The 22,072-nt window shown below is 36.9% G+C and overlaps 1 protein-coding gene across 2 annotated transcripts in view; it reads right to left on the bottom strand.

The window, feature by feature from the left end:
• GUSB (glucuronidase beta) overlaps nucleotides 1-22,072 on the bottom strand; it is an 875,001-nt gene that overhangs the window by 377,265 nt on the left and 475,664 nt on the right. For both annotated transcript variants that reach the window (XM_044054225.1, XM_044054224.1), the window contains exon 9: nucleotides 18,659-18,743. In XM_044054225.1, the coding sequence (XP_043910160.1) occupies nucleotides 18,659-18,743 (85 nt within the window). The remainder of the gene's footprint in view (nucleotides 1-18,658; nucleotides 18,744-22,072) is intronic.

Genomic DNA, 22,072 nt, shown 5'->3' on the forward strand with positions numbered 1-22,072 from the left:
CTGTCTGCAATAACTATCTGAAGGCTCCTAAAGGGTATTTACACATTGGGTTAATGGGGAAATGTATCGGATGAAGTTCATACTGATTGGACGAAAGTGCTCATGTACTGTAATATTTTGTAATTGACGATTTTCCTTATCTTAGTTTTTATTTTGGTGAAATAAAGCATTGTGATTTAATATTTCAACCGGAACACATTCTATGTGTTGTGGCTTTTGGAAATAAGGTTAATACCTCATCAAAAATATGAAAAAGAGGAAGTTTTCTCAAAAGGTATACTTACCTGTCCAAGGTAAGTGGAGCTGTCAACAGCTGTACATCTGACATACAAACAAGAAATGCAGGCTCAGTATTCAGGCTGGCATTAAGAAAGTGCTGAGGCACTTCATGCTAGTGCATATCCCTTATGTACCTCGTAGTCATGTCATGCATACGTAATAAGTGGAATGTACAATGCAAGAGGAAGACACCTAGGCTTTGGTATCCTGGCCAGATGTATGGCTACGCCTTACAGGATCTCAACTGCTCATAATACTGCAACAGTGATCATAAGCAGGACACAGCAGTTTACGAATAATTTTGCTAGTATCCATGTCATCTGTTCATGCACTTTTTGTGCAAATGTCATTTGTATGAAAAAGGCCTGGGACATAGCATCTGAATAGAAAGTAAAATAATCTTTTTCCTCATGCTGGGGTATATATCCCTTGCATTTTCCCTCCACTTAATAAACAACTCTGAGGTGACTACACCTCATGATAAGAAGGATTAACCACTATTCTAATTACCAACTAGTAACCTCATTTGACAACTCTGTACTTTGTCAAGATATGTATTATCAATGACCACCACATAATGAGACTACTACTAATATATGCATGCAGGAAATCCCCCCCAAGTGAATTAACATGTAGGAGCACAAAATCATGGAACTGCTCTCTTTAATTTGATTGCAGCAGCACCTTACTCTAAATACTGGTGTTTACATTTTCATTTATATTTTATAAAACATTTCCACAGCTTTCATCATGGATTCATAAAAACACATGACTGACTTGTACAAGCTGATGAATTTCTTGGCATTTACCCTTGTTTTTCTTTAGAAGAAGAGAAAATTGCTTTGCATTACATGATTCCAGATTTACAAACCTAAAAAATGCTCTTGGTAGCTGTATACTGACCATTTTTTCTTTATTTCTTCATAGACAAACTGCAGGGGGGAAAACTGAGAAAAAAAAAAAAAGGTTTCTCTAATGCTATAGTTCCTTCACACAAGCTTTCTCCTTAAAAAAATCTACAAGATGTTAATGTTGTATACGCTGCTGTATCACTACATTTTGTTAACCAAGGTGACACGCATAGAAAAAGGTTCCTCTTCACTGAAGACCCAGAAGGCAAATTCCACAGCAAAAATGACAGCGTTATGACAAAATAAAATTAACACAGTTCTAGCAAAATGTACTCACAAGTAAAACATATAGTAATGGGCTCTATGAACATGCAGAGAAGTAAAGCTCACATTTTAGCAACAGAGGGTTTGTTCCATGGATCAGGAATATAAATCAGTTGGATTTTCACAAAAGATTTGTTAAGCAATCATATTCTGAGTTCATGTGCCCATTAAAATCAAAGTTGTTACAAGCTGAGTGGACTGACTAGTGTACAAACAGCCTTTTTTCTTTTTGAAAGCAAAAAGAGATGGCCAAAACAGGGAATGATGTTCCACTACAAGGGGGAGGCAGCTGGTGATATGCGTTACTAACTATACATCCCAGCTACATTCAAAGACATAATCCACCTTATGTGGGGCCATGCAGTGTTATGCGCAAAGGAAAATATCATTCAGTTCACAAAGGGAACTGTCCACTAGTGTTTCTACTGTGTACATATTGAAGCACAACCACTATGCTGTTAGTGGTACAGTCTTAGAAAAGTGCATGTCAAAAATACGCAACATATATAAGGCACATGTAACATGGTTCACTCGCCTATATACTGATGCCACAATTGCTGCTCTACAACAGTGTTAATATGCACGGGTGAAATGGACCAAGTCAAGTACAACCCAATGCATGGCCTTAATGTACCAAGACTTCATAATACATGGTGGAAATCACAGCATCTGAAACTAAAACAAAATGCAAATAAATAGGTAATAAGCAAATGGATAATCAGTACTAGACAGCTCATTATGAGCTGTGCTATACATTCCTACACACCAATGCTGTGTTCAGATATCCCCATGTATGCTGCTCTGTACTGTTATACACTAATGCTGTGTTCAGACATTCCCGTGTATGCTGCTCTGTACTGTTATACACCAATGCTGTGTTCAGACATCCCAGTGTATGCTGCTCTGTACTGTTATACACTAATGCTGTGTTCAGATATTCCCATGTATGCTGCTCTGTACTGTTATATACCGATGTTGTGTTCAAACATCCCCGTGTATGCTGCTCTGTACTGTTATACACTAATGATGTGTTCAGATATCCCCGTGTATGCTGCTCTGTACTGTTATACACCAACGTTGTGTTCAGACATCCCCGTGTATGCTGCTCTGTACTGTTATACACGAATGCTGTGTTCAGACATCCCCGTGTATGCTGCTCTGTACTGTTATACACCAATGCTGTGTTCAGACATCCCCGTGTATGCTGCTCTGTACTGTTATATACCAATGCTGTGTTCAGACATCCCTTTGTAAGCTGCTCTGTACTGTTATACACTAATGATGTGTTCAGATATCCCTGTGTATGCTGCTCTGTACTGTTATACACCAATGTTGTGTTCAGACATCCTCGTGTATGCTGCTCTGTACTGTTATACACTAATGCTGTGTTCAGACATCCCCGTGTATGCTGCTCTGTACAGTTATACACCAATGCTGTGTTCAGACATCCCCATGTATGCCGCTCTGTACTGTTATACACCAATGCTGTGTTCAGACATTCCAGTGTATGCTGCTCTGTACCATTATACACCGATGCTGTGTTCAGATACCCCCCTGTATGCTGCTCTGTACTGTTATACACTAATGCTGTGTTCAGATATCCCCGTGTATGCTGCTCTGTACTGTTATATACTAATGTTGTGTTCAAACATTCCCGTGTATGCTGCTCTGTACTGTTATACACTAATGCTGTGTTCAGACATCCCCCTGTATGCTGCGTTCAGATATCCCCGTGTATGCTGCGTTCAGACATCCCCGTGTATGCTGCTCTGTACTGTTATATACCAATGCTGTGTTCAGACATGCCCGTGTATGCTCCTCTCTACTGTTATACACTAATGCTGTGTTCAGATATCCCCGTGTATGCTGCTCTGTACTGTTATACACCAACGTTGTGTTCAGACATCCCCATGTATGCTGCTCTGTACTGTTATACACTAATGCTGTGTTCAGACATCCCCGTGTATGCTGCTCTGTACAGTTATACACCCATACAGTAGGCAGTTAGTATGCAAGATGTTTGATGGACAGGTTTGTTCTGTTGTGCTGTACACAGTATAAACAAGCACTTGAATGTAAACTACTCCCCTTGCACTTTTTGCACCACTGTACATTTACTGGGTGAGTGTGTTGGCCTGCTATATGACCTACCTTAAACGGTTCTTTCTATTCTTGCTACATAACCCTCTCCTGGAGCTCTAGCGCCTCATCCCTTAAGCATACTAGTAACCCTTCCAATTTCAAGAAAAATCTAAAAAGAAAATCTATTTGACACCTGGAACTGTACATGCACAACCCTCAAAACAGATGTATGACCACCTACTCTCTATAACTATACCTTTCTCAATTCTGAATTCACTAACACCTCCATATCTTAGCAGGTAGTAGTGACAATGTCAAAAGAAGCTCTCACTTTAATGACACCATATGATTATATATGGCCTTCTACCTCTAGAGCTAACACTTGTTACTATTTATGTTTCTCTCCCATGTCATCCCATGACAGTCTCTCCTTTCTAATAATAACTCTGTATCCATGTCCTTAATCTTCATCCAGCTCGTTATTCCTCCTCATCTCATTCTATTTCTGGCAGCAGAATGCTCTTATTATTTTTCAGTTCTATACATCATTACAAGCATATTCAATATTTCAAATAACTACTTGTTAGTTTGCTTGACATGGGTTATCCACTTCTGCAGTGTGTATTGCTACTTGCAGTGCACACTGTATTCTCAATATTTCTATAAATGTATTTCAAATCTGTGCTTCTATCAATTGTGGGGATTTTCTCCTCTTGGATTTAATTACTTAGCTACTTTAAAATGTTTTGTGTGGATGTGTTTTTGCCGAGCTCTTTTCCCCAACTCATTGTAAAATATTTAATCTGTTGTGGGGCTTTCTCTCCTTGTATATAGTTACTCATCTACAGTTTACATGTTTTTGAATCTTTTGTGGAGCTTTTCTCCCCAGGCCTCCACTGAGAATGGGCCACTGGCTCAGCTGGACTTTCACAGTTATCAAAGGACAAATAAAAAAATAAATAAAACAAAAATTCTTGACTCCAGCATCAACTGACATCAGTTTTCATTCACTTTCTGCATAGTGTACTAGTGAGGTACACAATACTGCTGTGCACCCTACATTGACATTGTGAATGCTGTGTGTGCTGCTGTAATAAAAGGTGCATAGTGCTGCACTGTCAGATGCCCTAACCTTGTATCCCTCCAAATGTTTTATGCACTAATGAAACCTAAAATATACAGTGCTGCACCGCTACGTATCCCAACTATTCTGCTACACACATAGCAGCGGTTCCTGGTTTTGTTTCTTGCAACAGTACATCAGCTGGCTGATGGAGGATGTCAAATGCATCACCCCCATCTGATCCATTTGCCTTTATTAAACTAAACAGTGACCGCCTTAAAAGCTGACAGAGTAACAGCATATGAATTAATATGATCAAGACCAAGTGCAGACAGCAGAAAAAAAGGAAGGTGGTGGTGGTGGTGGTGGGAGGTTGAATTGCATATGAAGATCTAACACTTCCAGCAAGTCACTAACTACAGCACATTATTTTACAGCTGGGGCACAATACTAGTATACCCTGGAGTAGTGCTGCCTCTGCACTCTCTCAGACACCGTCACATCTTAAAGAGGTCAATGAGCTGCTGGAATAAATGGTGCAAAGTGCTGCTTCATTATTTGCCATTTAATGCACTATCTCATATGCAATGAACATGAACTGAGAGATGTGCAGTTCTCTTCTATCTCCTGATTTGATGTGGCACTCACTTTCTCTACCTTGCCTCATATGCAGCGAGGATAGGAGTTTGCATCTAGCCCATGGTTTTCTGCACACAATCTTATGAAACAGCTAGCTACAGGAAATGAAGCTGCAAAGTAAAGTTAAATAGTCCAAGAGAATTTAATATTTTACAGTGATGCATCCTGGGTGGTATCCTAGCTCTGAACATATTAAGCATAATTAAGCTCTGCTGTTTTCCACTAGCAAAACTCATGCAGTAGTGTTTCAAGTAGGGCAAAGGCTTTCTAATGGTTTATAAAATTTCAGATGAAAAATTCAAGCAGTACTTGAAATTGTCTGAGGAATACACGAAAAGCAGACAGTAACACATCAGAAGTTGCGATTTCTCGATGGGGAAGTATATATAATTGCGACTGGTGTAAAAGCTTCCTACTGATAAAGAAAACTTCAGAAAGGTGGTGAGTCATTCACCATGCAATCAAACATTTTTTTTTCCCAGTGGGGGAACTAAAGTCTATTGTTTAAACGTTGACTGACAGAGAAGGACAACACTCTCCAATTTACTGTACTAAATGTTACTGCCTGACAATGCACTAAGAAACTGTAAACATCATACTGAGATTACCGAGTTATCTTATAAAAGTCTACTTATAAAATAAGACAATTTTTCATATCATTGCATTGAATATACATAATGCTGTGCACGTCCTACTAAGCACTCAGAAGCAAATAGTAAAAAATTATAGCCCAATGAAGAAATAACATTTTTTTTTGCTTTGTATATTTACTAATACGGTAGGATACCAGTGTCACTATCACTGTAAAAAAATACCATACAGTAATGGGAACTTCCTGACAAAGTGATGGGAAACTACAGTATAAAAGTCTGATCACTATCCTAATAAGGGAACACAGACTTAACTCATTATATCCAAGTGACGCCTTCAGGTGCATCTGCAGTTAACGCCTACTGACGCCTCTAGGCGTCACATATTGCTTGTTCATATTTACATCAATAATTCCAAACAATGTTATATACAGGGTTGTAAAATATTTTATCTTAAAGCTTACACAATGGCAAACTAAACTACATTAATATCTGACCTCTGTCTAGTACAGGTAAATAGATATTAACTGTTGTTTTATAACATTAATTTAACAGATATAATTTTCACATCTTTCTAAATATCTAAACAACCAGATAACACAGACAGAACTCGTTAGCCTCATATCAACACTCTCAGGTAGATGAATAAAATGCTGCTGACAGTATGTGTGTAACTTGAGTGGTTGTTGAGATAATGAAAGTTGTTTACAAAATATTACAAATGTAACAGTTACTGTGTTTACTGTGGCTTATAAAGTTTGGTTGAAGACCTAGAACCTAAATACTGCCACCACTATAAAATAGTTTGTGCTGAAGAGTTTGCCATTTATACTTCTTTCATAATCCCTATGGCTCCAGAGATATGAACATTTATTTGAAGTGTGTGGACATAATTTGATTCTTTCAAAAGGCTTAGGCTCCACCCACTGGAAGTTACAGTGCAAACTTCCTGAACTCCAGTGGATTTTTTTAACTCTCATTCCCTAACCTTCAGGCCTCCCGTGCCTTACTCCAGTCAACCCATTTGTTTCTCCTCCAAAACAAGAACCAGCACATTCATTCCCTTATAGTGCAAACTTTCTGAGCTCCATTGGAGTTTTTTTTAACCCTCATTCCCTAACCTTCAGGCCTCCCCTGCTTTACTCCAGTCAATCCATTTGTTTCTCCTCCAAAACAAGAGCCAGCACATTCATTACCCTTCCAGGCAGGATGCCCCATGACCTACTCATTCTCTGGAATCGCATAATAACTGCAAACCCTTCTTCAGCTTCAGGTTGCTTTAAAACTTTAAGACACTACGTTAAAGCAGCTCAGGAATGTGGGTTTTCAGTTATGACACAGATGCTGAGTACTGAAAACCTGCAGCACTCTCTTGAAAAAACATTTTTATTTAGTTGTAGCTCTTCCTAAGCATATTCTTCTTAGTATGATTACTCAAAAAGCCATAACTTCAAAACTACAGGTATATGAACACATTGCTCTTAGAACCATTTCACATGACGAAATTGCTTTCACCCTGACATTTCTGCTCTTTCAGCTTCTGTAACTTTTCCAGTTATGTTCATACACTTCCTGCAAAAAATATTCTATGGCATACACTGGAGAAAGACACAGCTCTACAAATATCACCTTTATTCAACAGCAACGATGCATTCAGTCAGTACATACCATTGAAAAGGCCTTGATCTGGCATAAAGACGTACACACTGCACAACAGTTCAGTATGTAATAGCACTGGAACTTGCGTTTTTTAGCACAGAACTTGACGGCCATTCCATTTTCTCTAACGAATCCCCTCCCCATCAAAGAAAGGAGCAGGAGCTTAGTGAGGAAAGGGAGATTGCAATGCCTGCAGAGTACGGAGACTCAGCAACCAACTGTGAAATGGCGCAGGTACCGAATACAGACTTTGTTTTCAATATTTCATCTACAGAACTAACCACAGCTCAACTATCTCTGTTGAATAAAGGTCTATCCTTTATTCCAGCTATGAAAGCTGAGCTTGCTGAACTTCTTAAAGACCTTAGGTTATTTGGTCGATCTTTGAATTTAAAAACAGTTTTTCAAGGTAACTCCACTGTAAATGAAAATGTTTTTTCAAAAAAACTAGTACCTTTATTCCAATGCCTCATCCAGCAATAGAGGCCTTTATTACCTTATGTGAAAAACAGTTTAGAGAGATGTTTGATAAGGATACTAAACCATCTTTTTGTAACATGGCTTCAGAAGACTATGATGATCTTGTTGAATTGAAAATTATGTACTCAATAGAAGTTAGAACAGCTAATAAAGGTGGTAGTATTGTAGTGCTGGATAAAGATTTACATATAGCACAGATGAGGAAGCTACTGTATGACGAGAATCCTTATTCTTGTATTCCTAGAACTTATGTCACAGGTATTCTAGAGAATGTTTCTTTTTTGATTTTTGACTTATTAATGATGGGCCTTATTACTGAAAGTTTATTTAATTATTTTAATGTAGAGCACCCCTTCATTCCCACAATCTATGGCCTTCCTAAAATTCATAAGAACTTACATTGTCCCCCAGTGAGGCCAACTGTATCAGGTAAAGGCTGGAGTACAGAGCCACTATCCATCATTATTGAGAAAAATTTACACCCATTATTAGATGACTGTGAAACAGTGTTAAATGATACTAAATCGTTTCCATCTAGATTGGCTGATAAGGTTTCTACTATATCTACTGACTATATATTTGTTACCTTGGATATAGCATCACTGTTCACTGTTATTCCTAATGAATGGGGTGTTGAGAACGTTAGAGCATTTTTGAACCACAAGAAATGTTTCACCAACGACAAGGTTAATCTGTTATGCACGCTTCTTGAAATTGTATTAGAGAATGTTTTCATTTTTGAAAATGAACATTTTCAGCAGAAGGTTGGTGTAGCCATGGGCACTGCCTGTGCCAGTACTTATGCCAACCTGGCAATGGTTCAATGGGAGCAAATGTTTTTGTTGCACAATAGTGCCTTTTCAGACTATATTATGAGATATGTGCGTTTCATGGATGATATGTTATTGCTTTGGCAAGGCACTCAGACAAAACTGGAGGAGTTTGTGACCTACATGTATAGTACCACCAGTTTCCTTAGATTTACCAACAATTACTCCTCCATATAGATAGATTTCTTAGATGTGAAGGTCAGTAAAACAGACCTTAATACCTTATGTACTAGTGTATTTAGGAAACCAACTAGGAAGAACACCTTTTTGCATAAAAACAGTATGCACCTTAGGCACGTTACACGCAATGTGTTGAAAGGCCAGGTTTATCAAATAATGAGGTTACACAATGAGGACTCTCAACTACGTACAGTGCTTGACTCTCTTAAGAATGATTTGTTACACAGAGGTTATAAGGGGAAAGAAATTGATGCTTGTATCACCAATGCTTGGTAATAAAGGAAAAGGAGATGTAGGGCCTATTATAATATTTCAGAGGCACCCCATAGTCCACAGGCATTATCTGCTATGACTGATACTTTGAGGGTACCCTTACCCTATTCCAGTGACATTAATAATTACTGCAACATTATAAAAACGAACTGGAATATTTTACATACGGTAGAAGAACTGAAGGGCATCCTAGATACTATACCACACTTTACTTTTAAAAATAACAATTCACTTAAGAAGCATTTGTGTTATAGATCACAGCATCACAATGGAACTGTTCAATCCAGCAGGAAGGGCACTTTTGCCTGTGTAGGTCTTGTACAGAGTATAAGCATATTCTTACAAGTTTAGTTTATATACATCCCTATGTGAATCTTAAAATCGAGTTAGACTTCTATGCTGACTGCAAAACTACCAACATCGTTTATTTTAGTAGTGGTCAGGTTTGTCATGCCTTTTATATAGTCATGACTAATAGGTCTTTGAAAGACAGAATTTTGGAACATTACAGGGATATTAGAAACAAAAGAGAGACCAATGCTTTAGCACAGCACATCATTCAGCATGGCTCAGGACATCATTTTAAGTTCTTAGTTCTGCAGGTATTGGATGTGGGAACTAGAGGGGGCGATGTTGTTAACCATACAGGAGTTGCAGAACAGAAATGGATTTTACTGTTTAATGCAGAGAAACCACCTGGTTTAAATGGGGTATCTAGCCTCAAACCTGGTTTAAATGGGGTATCTAGCCTCAAACCTGGGTTAAATGGGGTATACAGCCTCAAACCTGGTTTAAATGGGGTATACAGCCTCAAACCTGGTTTAAATGGGGTATCTAGCCTCAAACCTGGTTTAAATGGGGCATCTAGCCTCAAACCTTTTCTGAAAGCATGTCCACTCAAACATTAGTTTTTATTTCTGTACAATATTATATGTATACACAAAGTTTATATTTTCTTGCTTGTGTGATTTCCAGTATTTTTTAGGCTTTGAAACTTGAACTTGTGTACAGTTTTTCCTGTGACTATACCTTTTATTCTAAATGGCTTAATTGACTTTAGAAATTCATTGGTTAGTCTCATTTTAAATTGAGTGCCGTTTAATTCAGTTTTCAGTCTGATGAAGCGATGTTGTAATTGTGAAAGCGCTTACTTTTAACGTTTTATTTTATTTTGAATAAACATTTTTTAGTACTTAGCCGTGTTAGTGTGGTATTTGTTATTTTTAGGTTCAGTATGTAATAGCACTGGAACTTGAGTACAGAATTTTACTATCGGTTTACTAAAGTCTAAAGCTATAACAGACTGAAACATGTTCATCCCTTTGCCTGGAATCATTGCTATGAACAGAGAACCACAATGCAAGAAGCCTGTGGGAGGGCTAACCACAGAGGAGACTGTAATTCATGTACTTATTCACATTTTTGTAAGGGGTACGTAGTCTTTACGGACACTGCTACAGTAATCCAAATTGTGAACAATGTCACACTAGGTTCTGTAAACAGAAGTACATGGACTGGTAAACCTGGGAAAAATGTATTGGAACCACAGTTTTGAGAGGCAAGGCTGGCTGATGAAGACAGCATCATCTATGCTCCCCAGGAGTGACTATATAAATGAGCCATAAGGTGGTATGCTAGGTTCCTGCTTCCCCCCAAAATGTATATATCCTTACCAATACAAACGAGGGCCAAATGGTAATATGAGGCATGGTGGCTGTCTAAAGCACAAACTGGATGCTATCTTTCAGTGGAACAGATGTAAGCAGTCAGATGCTTAAAAAGTTTTAATTTGCCTAAAAGATAAAAACTGATACGAAACAGCTATTTTTTTTCCTTTACTGGACACATTTGATGTACAACTCATTTCTGGTCCACACAAGTAATGGTACATACAACTATTGCCAATACAGTAGTAAGGAATATATGAATATAAACAGAGTTGTTGAGCATCCAATGAAGACTGTTTTTTTTCATGCAAGTATTTCCCAGCAAAGTTCCACCAACAGCTGGAAAAAAAACAACCCAACAATACTGTTCGGTTTAGCCTACCCAGGCCTTAAGTGTACACATATGCTGCCTTTGAAACTAAATGAAATAAAACTAACTACTACCACTCAGATTGCAGTGTAGCACTTTGTAATGAAATGTATTTTGTGTAGGACTATAGAAACCATGAGACACCAGAGTTTCCCATCATTCAAATGACTAGAGACACACTCTCAATGTATGTGTGTAGTTCAAGCAAATACTGTATATCACATACCAGTTTATTTTTCCCTTACATGTTAGAAAATAAATTACACTATATATAGAACACATTAACTTGGCTCATTCTCCATAAATAAAAATCATTGCATTTTATGCCAGTCGGGAAGTCTAAGCTATATTTTAGTGGGTGGTTCTTGTTTGTTTATGTCTAATTCCCATCAAAAGAGAAGAATCCTACACTGGTAAGGGGGAAAATGACCCACCAAACTCAGTGCTATGCTACATATAAGCCTTTAAAGATTGTGTGGAAAGGAAGTAGTTTGCCTTGTCAGACAGAATTATGAATCATTTTATGCCAAAACCAAAAGACTTGACAGCAAACTTGTTGAAAGTCTTTTTTTTTTTTTAATGTGGGGATCAATACCCCAATATTCCCATGCAGGTGTCTGCAGCTCCAAATTAACATAACCTGAAGTCACCAGATTTCAAGATACAAGATAATGAACAGTTGCCCATTAAGTCTATTAGACTGAATGGGTTTCACAGAAATTTATATATGAATGGCACCTTAGGATTGAAGCATAATCCCTGAAAGATGAATCATCAAAGGGTAACTGTGGTATTTCCTCTTATAAGTACCAAATGGTAAGTTGCCACAAGTATTAAAAGTGTGACAATTTCCCCAATTGCTTTGGGGAAGAGACAGTTAATTAGGAGCATGTTTTTTTTTTTAGGCAGAAACAAATTTACAGGTTCGGGAGAGCAAATGATTTAAATAAGGAAATTATACTTCTGAGCTGGGATGTATGATTGGAATTGCTTGCAGATCAAAAGGCCTTACTAAGTTTAATGTTATTGGCTACCAAAAAAGCAATGACTACAAAATGAAACTCAAAACCTATTCCCAACTTAAAGGAAGTTCTGGTTATTATAAAGGATATAAAATAACTGGAGGTAGGATCTTTCGAAAAGGGAAAGAACAAGTTTCATAGAAATAAATGAAATTTGCTGCAACAATAATTACAGGATAATAGTTAGGAAGAGAAGTGTAGTTTAACAGAAGATGGGAATTGAGCAACTTCTTTAACCTTGGGGTGAATTAAAATTTGTTAAAAAGAAATCATCTATACTGCATAACAGTAACAATGGAAACTTTTATTATGTTTTTTCTATTAATGTAGGTAAGCTCATGTTACAGTTTAAAATGTGATGATTTAATCTGTCTCTCTCATGAGTTGCTGTTGATTCCTAGTGCGACCCACTGATAGGCACCACAACCTGCTGAGATAAAAAGGTAAATGTGGGAGAATGAGGTAGGTTGCCAGATATAAAGAATGCTTATAAAAATCTCCTCAATGGCTTTTTATATGGTTTCTGTTAGGTATGGACATAAGGGCTTTTGTTTCTAAAGGAGAATGCAATACATGTCCAAATATTTCTATACTGAGCTGGCATTACAACAGAAATAAAAATTATTTGAATTACAAAATGTTAGTTTTTTTGTCACTAGAACGATAACCATCAGCCAGCCAACCTTAGCAGTTAGGTGCAGGTGAGATTTTCAGGAAAGAATGGCAGTTTAAGTATAGTACACAACTGAAATCCCAATACAATTCTCTGAAATGTTTACTAGTAGCTATCAAAATGTGCTTGAGATACTGCCATGTAAATACCAGTGCCAAATACAAGTTTACAAAAACATTTCACTGTGGCAGTCTACCAAGATACTTTTGTAAACTGTAAAAAATTATAAGCAAGTCAGAAGCTGAAAGCACAGAACGGTATGCTGCTTGTATGTTTTTCACATCTTTTTATAGCAGAATGTCTAATATAAAATGCTGAAATTCAAGTTAACAATCTCCTGTGTGTTTTTTTCAAGTGCGACTAAAGGAGCTGTGCCTGTAAATCTTCAGATTCTCACAAAACGCTACCTGAAAGACCTCAAGTAAGTGCCGGCCCTATTCATTTGACAAGTTTTAAGTTCATTTCCTGCTTTCAGAACTTCTTTCATATAGACTAAACTGCTAAGAATATGTTTGCATTGCATTCCAAAAACATGGTTTGTTTTCCAACAGGATCTATTATTTTTGCCAGCACCTTATGACTGTATATCATGTGACTGGAAAAAGACCTGTGATGGCTTCAGTCATCTGCTACATTCACTAACTACAACAGACTTTGTATTTTACTTTGCACTATTTCTTTCTGAGTTACACAGTCACAACATCATGAAGTTTAAGTGGATGTTTCCACTCTGAGTCTATAAACATCTTGCTTAAAGAGACTTCAAGGACATTTCATCTGAACGGGTCCATCAAGAAAAAAGAAAAAAACATTATCATGTCTGTTTACATGGAGAGGCTGACATAATATATGATTTTCCTACTTTTGATACAAATAATAAGTGTGAAAATGTGACAAGGCTAACATAAGTTTACTTTCACAAGTTTTCATAAAGTTTACATGGACATTTAGACGATAAATAATTTTATTTTATTCAGTTTAGTATTCTGCAACTGACTTGGCTATAAACATCAATGATTCCAGATGCAACACCATTTGTGTGGATACTTGCCAGGTAGGGTACAAATTCTCATTAACATGTCTCTCTGGCAGGTTAATGGTCTCCTTCAAAGACTGAAAATAGTTCAATTTTGTAATACTGTTTCAGAGTATAACACATTATAAGAGTTTCAAATAAAAAAAATCCTGCCATGCAGACTCAGTTACACAGACACACTCATGGTCATGGTAAAACACTGTGTGAATGGTAACAGCATTTAAATATTTAAAGATTATGAACTAGTTTATTTGCATTATATATATACATACATATAAGATACAACATACGAGTACAGATGTGACGGTACCAGTGGTTTTCATGAGTTATAAATTCAAGATTCTAGAAAAAGGGGCTTTTTCCATTTTAAATTTTACATTTTAAAGGAAAAACAAAATTACTGTCAGTCTGAGTGACAGATCAATGCTATAAAATATCAACAACTTGTTTCTCGTTATTCACACTGCAAGTTTGCCGACTGTGTAACTGTAAGTAAGTTATATGACAAAACAGTGTTTTTGGCTTACCACTGTCAATGGACAATTGTGTCCACTGGGTTTATCTGATTAATAAATGAAATTAGTACAATATGCAAACTGTAGTAATGTGAAATAACATGTATATGATAGTTAAAATATTTTGTTTTTCTGGAAAATGAAGTGAAGTAAAGGAACATGTTTTGTGTGCATCTAAGGGCCCATAATGTTCACAAAATAGTTCTTGTTTTTAAAATCATTTATCGCATGCCCACTGAAAACAAAACTAACATTAAAGGATAAAGTAATTTATAATTCAGGCACTATAATTGCTGACTCAGAAAAAATATTGTCTTCTAGACATGCGACACATGCAGTGCCATTGTCTGTGTTTTTTAAGCTAGGTGCAACAGACATGGACATTATCTGTACAAATAAGTGTACGTTGGATGAAATAATAATAGTGATGAAATTAGTTGTCTTAAATATGATAGGACAAAATTAGTCTTTAAATACATGCCTGTTTTTAAATACTGGGCTAGTAACATACAGTAAGGTAATACCAGAAACAGAAAACCGAAATGTGTAAAATTCCTGACTCACACAAAAAAACAACTATGAACTCTGGCCAGAATAAAGACAGAGTTAGTCTGACACATGGCACAAGTGAAAGCTACAGTAATACAGTATTAAAGTGTTCTTCTACAGTTATTTAAAGTTCTGCTATGTTCAGCCAGTTTAGAAAGCATATTATAGACATCCTTGGGAGATGAGGCAATAGGATGACTTTCCTTGTTTGTGTGATTCATCAAAACAGCTTGAAAAAAGCCTCGGACTCCAATAAAGTTTATTTAAAAATTCTAATGAAACTTGCTTCTACTCTGTCACTTAACCAGCTTGTGTTTCTGGTATTATTCCTAAATGACAGTTTCTAATGAAATTATGTCAGACAAGCTATAAGCAACTGAAAAGCACACAGACAAATAGTTGTTATTCTAAAGTTAAGCTCCAAACTAGCTACACCAAAACAGTACTTTACTAGAATGTCATAAATTTAAAAAATATTTAGTTTACTTTGCTACAATGTCAAAAATTGCAAAATAATTTTAAATTTACAGAGTTAGCAAAATTAAAGTTTATGCTAAGCAAAAGTTTTGAGGTTTGACTCCTTTCTAACTAGTAATTAGTCTGACACAAATATTCAATAATATTCAAACCGTGACATTTTATTTCAAAAAGTCAATGTGTCAGGAAACTACATAAAAGTTTTAATACATTTGTTAGAAACATTAAATGGGTTTTGCACGTAATTTCAACAGGAAGAAATGTATAGATAAGTGGACAGAAACCTTAATTGCTGGAGAGGGTGGCGTCTAATATGAATTGTTAATTCCTGCTACATTTTAAATGAATTAGGGTATTACCACTTATATTCAGTATAGTGTGATCAGAACCAGATTATTTTACACTTAATTTCTGTAGATATACATATGTAAATATAACTGTATATTTTTCCAAAACCTATTCTCCTGAAATTACAAGGGATATCAAAATAGCATATTTTGTAAGACATTACATGTAAATATTTTATAATGATTTTTCAAAATCCTCTTGAGGGGGAAATATGATGAAAAAGGTTCATTCACATACAGACCAAAGAGATTTAAGTTAAATGAAATAAGAACCATGGAAGTAGAGACATCTGATTACAAATAACAAGGGAGTGAAAGTGTTGCTAAGAAAAATGGCATGCATATCACGTAAACAGTTTAGCCACAAATTAGGCATAGTCATGTACACATTTAAACATGGGTTTATCAAAATGGAAACACATTGCCAGGTCAAAGTTTTTGTATCAGTCACAGTCGGTGCCATAGATGTTGGTGTCGAGGGAGTTGACACTATAGACATAGACAGTACCGAAGACGGTGCTGTAGACAAAAACTTCTGGTCCAGTGCGGAAAGCTTTGGAATTTTTGGTTTTGGCCGTCTTTCCTTCTCACCAGAGGGTGAGGAGGGAACTGAATGTGGCCTCTTTTTCTCCTTCCTAGGAGGGGGTGAACCCTCCGATGCAGAGGGAGCCTCTGAGAAGAGCAATTTGAGAAAGCCCTTCAAAATTAATTTATTTTTATGCTCATTCAAGGTGCATGAGCTAAACCCTAGACAGATTAAGCAAGGGGTTTTGTAACGAGAGATGAGGCACACACAAACAGTAAACACAATCATCATGAAAGTCACTATTAAGCATTTTTCTCCCACATTTCAGGCATTGTTTGAAGCCTGAAGCGCCCTTTATATCAGACATGTTAATACCAACAAAAAAAACAATACAAGAAAAACAACAGATTACCACAACCAAACATGGCTACAACTAGCTACAGAGTAGGAAAAATACCAACAATGGCATAAAAGGATTACCACAGTGGGTAGAGAGAAGGGAGTGTACTAACAATGGTAAAGATTGCCAATAGATAGCTGACAGGAAAGTTGGAAAGAAGACTTAGCGATACAAAGGTACAGGAAATATAGAAGAAGCAAAGTAATACACTATCTGAGAAACACTTATCTATTTAGAAATAGCAAAATATCCAAAAATATCAAAGACTTAGCTGACAGCTGGCTTGAACGTGGCTTTACAGCAATGCAGCAAACGAGATATGAGGTAACAGGGAGAGGGGGATTATGGGTAAATCTTAGCTCAATAGTTTTTGGCTGGCATGTGCTTTGGTAGAAGGCCGACTTGGTTCTGATGGCTCGGAACCGAACCCATCAGTGATGAATGGAATGAAGATTAACAACACAGATATATGCATTATGCTACGTCTGAGCAGCAGACAAGAACAAGCTGTAGCTCTTTACTTTACAGTAGGCTTCATGAGCCTGAGTGTTTCTACAAAAGAAAAGCACTCAGAAGGACAGCTAACAGAGGAAGGCTCAGTATCCCTATCATACTAACACAGGGCTCTGCACACTACCAAACTTGGCTTCAACTGAAGAATCAGAAGGGGAGGGAGGGACACACACAGATCAATCCTTGTGTCCTTCTCACACTGGAAATAAAGAAAGAGCAAGCAGTAGAAGCCAAGTAATAAATTAACATCAAACTGTATTTTCCATTTCTAACACCCTCTGCTGATAATGAGCTCTCCTTTAGAGTCATCCTATTTGCAAATTCATCTGTTTGTGGCCACCAAGGGTGAGGGTGGAGCTACCTGGGATGGAACCATCATAAAGCAGACTGAAAGGCATATTAAGCCCTACCCCCTATGCTGGTTCAAGGCTCACGTCCGGTGCACAGATGTGAGGCGAATGTCCCCACTTCCATTCCCATCTAGGGGTCTCACCCTCCAAGAGTGTGCAATGGGATACTAAAAGGCTACACCTAATTTCTATGGTAGAGCATCTCTTCCTCTGCGATAAAGTCCCTCTATGACCTTGTGTGCACTCTGCCATGATTTCCAGTACACACTAGCAGCACTACAGCTACACACCTCCCCAGACACATCCCTCACCCTACCTCATTGCCAGTGGATAGTAAGCATAGTCTTCTCCTTTCTACCTTGGTCCTCATCATCTCTTCCAGTGCCAGGGCCACTACTCAAATCCCTATCATCTGGGTCACAGTAAGGGCTTCATCCCTTATGCCACACAGCTGACTAATGCCATCAAATGTGATGCAGATTAATTATGTGAAGGTAGTGAGGTCTGGACAGTATGAGGGATGGAGAGGTGGTGGTCATAGTCTGGTTCTGGCATTACTCCACAGTGATGAATAATGGTTTCATCCACCCACTCAGCCATCTACTACCATGTGCTGAACTGTCTGCTGAAAGAAACTGAGTGCACAAAAAATGAATGCCAAAGGTGCAAATTATGGAATGGAACAGTTGTGTGGTTCCATCTCAGCCCTTACTTTTGAACAGACAATCTTTAGCAAATTGCTGAAACACAGACCATGATTGTAAGCTATACTTCTGACAGATAGGTAAGCCAGGACAGTATGAAGGATTGACAGACATTTTTGTAATTACCAAAAGAAACAATAAAAGTAGTTTATACAATATTGTTAATCAGTCTAAAAAGTTAACCATTATGTTGGTAGTACCATTACCAAAGATTTATTTAATGCAGTAATGCTGTCAAAGCCTGTTAGAAATGTCTTACCCCCAGGTCCTTTGAAAAGTCACTGTTTGTCACGAAGGTAACTGGTCTTGTAGAATCTAGAGCTTTCGTATACCTTATTAGGGTCCTGGGAAGAAACATACCCGGTGTTTAAAATACAAATCAAAAAATGCTGCAAAAAAAGTGATTTTATTTTTCTCTCACACCATCTACAAAGTATAACCAGATACACTAATGCAATAGGTACAGGACAAAATTGTCATAGTTAAGCACAATAAACTTTTTTTTTTTAAACAAGAAACATCTATATTAAATTATCACTTATGATATATGCAATCATACATTTATACAAATGAAAACAAACCATATTGGCATAATCTTAGTTGCAAGCATTATACATCACAAACCATACTGACATAATTTTAGTTGCAAACATTATACATCACTTATAATCCACCCAATCATTTTTAGTCAAACATTACATAGCTCACTCATATCCTACCTTCTTTTAAATCTCATTCCTCCCCTGTACGTATTGTTCCCACAATTCCTACTTTTTCTATGTAATTTGCTCCTACCCTTTTCTAAAGATCCATTTTCAGTTGTTTTCTCTCTGTTACTATATTCACTACTTGCCATTGATCTGGTACAGTTGGTTTATACTTTGATTTCTATTTTCTAGCAATTGCTTTTTTGGCACCCACTATAATTAGATTTTGCAATGCCTTACTATGCCTAGGCAATTCCGATTCTGTATTGTAGCTCAGAAAAATAATTTCCCTAGATACACCAATTTGCTCACCCAGTATCTCCGATAGAGCAGTCTGCATAAAATCTTTAAAGTCTGCCAACTCATTACACTCCCAGAAAACATGTTCACAATTACTGCTTTCTTCCTCATCACACCTCCAACATTTGTTGTCTACCTGAGAAAAAATTCTCTGGAGTCTACTTGGGGTATAAAAATACCTTTATAAAAATTTCCAAGCAAAAATTTTAAATCATCTAGATTTTGTTGCATACTTGAGAGACATACATATATCCCCCATTCTTTCCTTGTGAATTGCTTATCTAACCTCTCTTCCTAATCCTTTCTAACCTCCTGTGATTGATTCTTATAGTTATGAAATATTTTATATAATCTACTAATTATTCCTTTTTAGCAGCAGCTTCTATTCTAGATTCTAATAAAAACTCCACCAGTACTGGTCATTCATTAACGACCATTCTATTTCTTTCTCTTTGCCTATAATTGGATATCAATCCTTGATAGGGAAGGCAATCTGTAAACTGCAGTCCAAGTAAATTATCAGCATCTTCCAATTCTATTACTTTTCCCCTCTCTAGTTCTTTGCTCCCAATACCTTGGTTCCTTTGCCAGTTTTCTCCAATAAATTCCAGCCCCTCTTGCCTATTGTGTGTACCTCTAATTGCAGTCATCCCTATTGGCAGAATCTACATTCTCCATTCCAATGATGAACACTTTCAGCTGATTTACGAATATAATATTCTGCATCCAAAATCCCAAGTTTCTCCTGGTTTCTTGAGCTTCCCCCCATGTCATCATCATCACCATCTACTTTGAATTATAGGTTTCTGCTTGTGCTGTGTATAACAACCTTAACTGTGTAGCTTTGAAATACCCCTTCAAATCGTGTAACCCTAATCCACCTAGTTCTACTGGAAGAATCAGTTTATCCCAATTGACTCCTGTCATCTTCCCTTCCCAAATAAAATCCTTCAGCTCTTTATTAATTGCTATCCACAACTTATACTCTGGTTGATAAAAATATGCCTGACCAATGTGTAAGACTAAACATTTTAACTGCTTGTATCTTACTATCCATATTCATATAACAGAACTTCCAATTTCTCAGTTTTTATATTATTTTTTGTTTAGTCTCTTCCCACATATCCTTAGCTGCCACACCAGAATAATTTTTAATCCATACTCTTAAGTACTTCATTTTATCATGTCCCCATAAATAATTTTGCATCCAGAAAAGTTTTGAAACTCAAAATGTAGGGAAATGTCATTTTCTGGTTTATCAGGGATAAAATAATATCATCTGCAAATAGAGAGCGCTTTTCTTTACTAAATTTACATCCTTAAATTTTTGCGTTTCTTATTTTCTTTGCCAGTGGTTCTAAATATAATCCAAACAACAGAGGGGAAATAGGACACACGTCTGGTTCCACTGCTCAAGCAGAAATTATGAGAGAGGAACACACCCACTTTAATTTTCATATCTGATCCCACGTAGATCTTCCTAATCAACCTTACAATTTTATTAAGGAATGCAAATGCTTATATTGCCCTGCTCATAAAGTCCCAGCTTACTCTGTCAAATGTTTTCTCTGCATCAAGACCCACAAACAACAGTGGTATTTTCCTAAATTCTGCTTCCCTCTGGATCATCAATGATCTGTTAATGTTGTCAAATGTTTGCCTCCCTTCCACAAAACTACACTGATCCATATCTATCAATTTTGGCATCACTTTGGGCATTCTTTTAGCCATTATAGACAAACACTTTATATTTATGGTTTAGTATTGAAATGGGCCTGTATGAAACTGAGTCTGATAGGTCTTTACCATCTTTAGGCATTATAGCTGTCACGATAGGAGGTACTACCAGACATGCCAGGAAGAAGTAGGGCAGTGGATAATATGGGCAAATGCCAGCATAGCCAGCTGGAGTTTTGTAAAGAAGGATATATCCTTTGATTATCAAACTGATTTACATTTTGAAACATCTCTTCTTGATCAGTTTCATATTCAGCCAGCCTTTTCTTCATTTCAGCCCCTGATTTTTGCAGCTTTATTACTTCATCTGAATATCTGTTTAAAGCTTCTTCCATTTTTTTCCAACCTTTTGTTATTTGACTTGATAAACTCCATCAATGTTTCATTTATTTTAATCAGGTCTGTGTGGAATTGAATTATACTTTCAAATAGGTTACTGGAATTCATGCCTGGAACTTGCACTGCTTTTTGCTGAACATCTGCAGCTTTCTTCCCAATCATTTTTTTACCTTACCTTTTGTAGCCGATTTTCTTTCAGGTCCCCTGTATTTCATTTTTTTTTTCTTGGCATCCAGGGCAGTGCACTTACTAGCCAGTTACCAACATTTACCCAGAACTATAAGTCCACTGACTTTCTTTGCTGAGTTTCTGTTTTCACAATGGAAGAGCTAGAATTAAGCTCAATATGCAGCCATCTTCAAAGCCCACAATAAAACTTTTTTTTAATATAAACTTTGAAGACTATGATAGTAGTTTACTGTGAAATACTAGAAATTCTGTAAACAAAAGTATTGGTCCTAAAACCAGTCACACTGAGACTGGGTGGTGCTCTCTCTTCTGCTTTAGAGAGGCCATGTATAGGTGTAGGAATCCTAGTTGCATGAAAAAAAACGACAGTTTTTTTGTGTCCATAGATGAGACAACCATCT

This window comes from Protopterus annectens, chromosome 13.part0 (genome assembly GCF_019279795.1).
Source record: "Protopterus annectens isolate FY-2018-M chromosome 13.part0, PAN1.0, whole genome shotgun sequence".
Taxonomy (NCBI): domain Eukaryota; kingdom Metazoa; phylum Chordata; order Ceratodontiformes; family Protopteridae; genus Protopterus; species Protopterus annectens.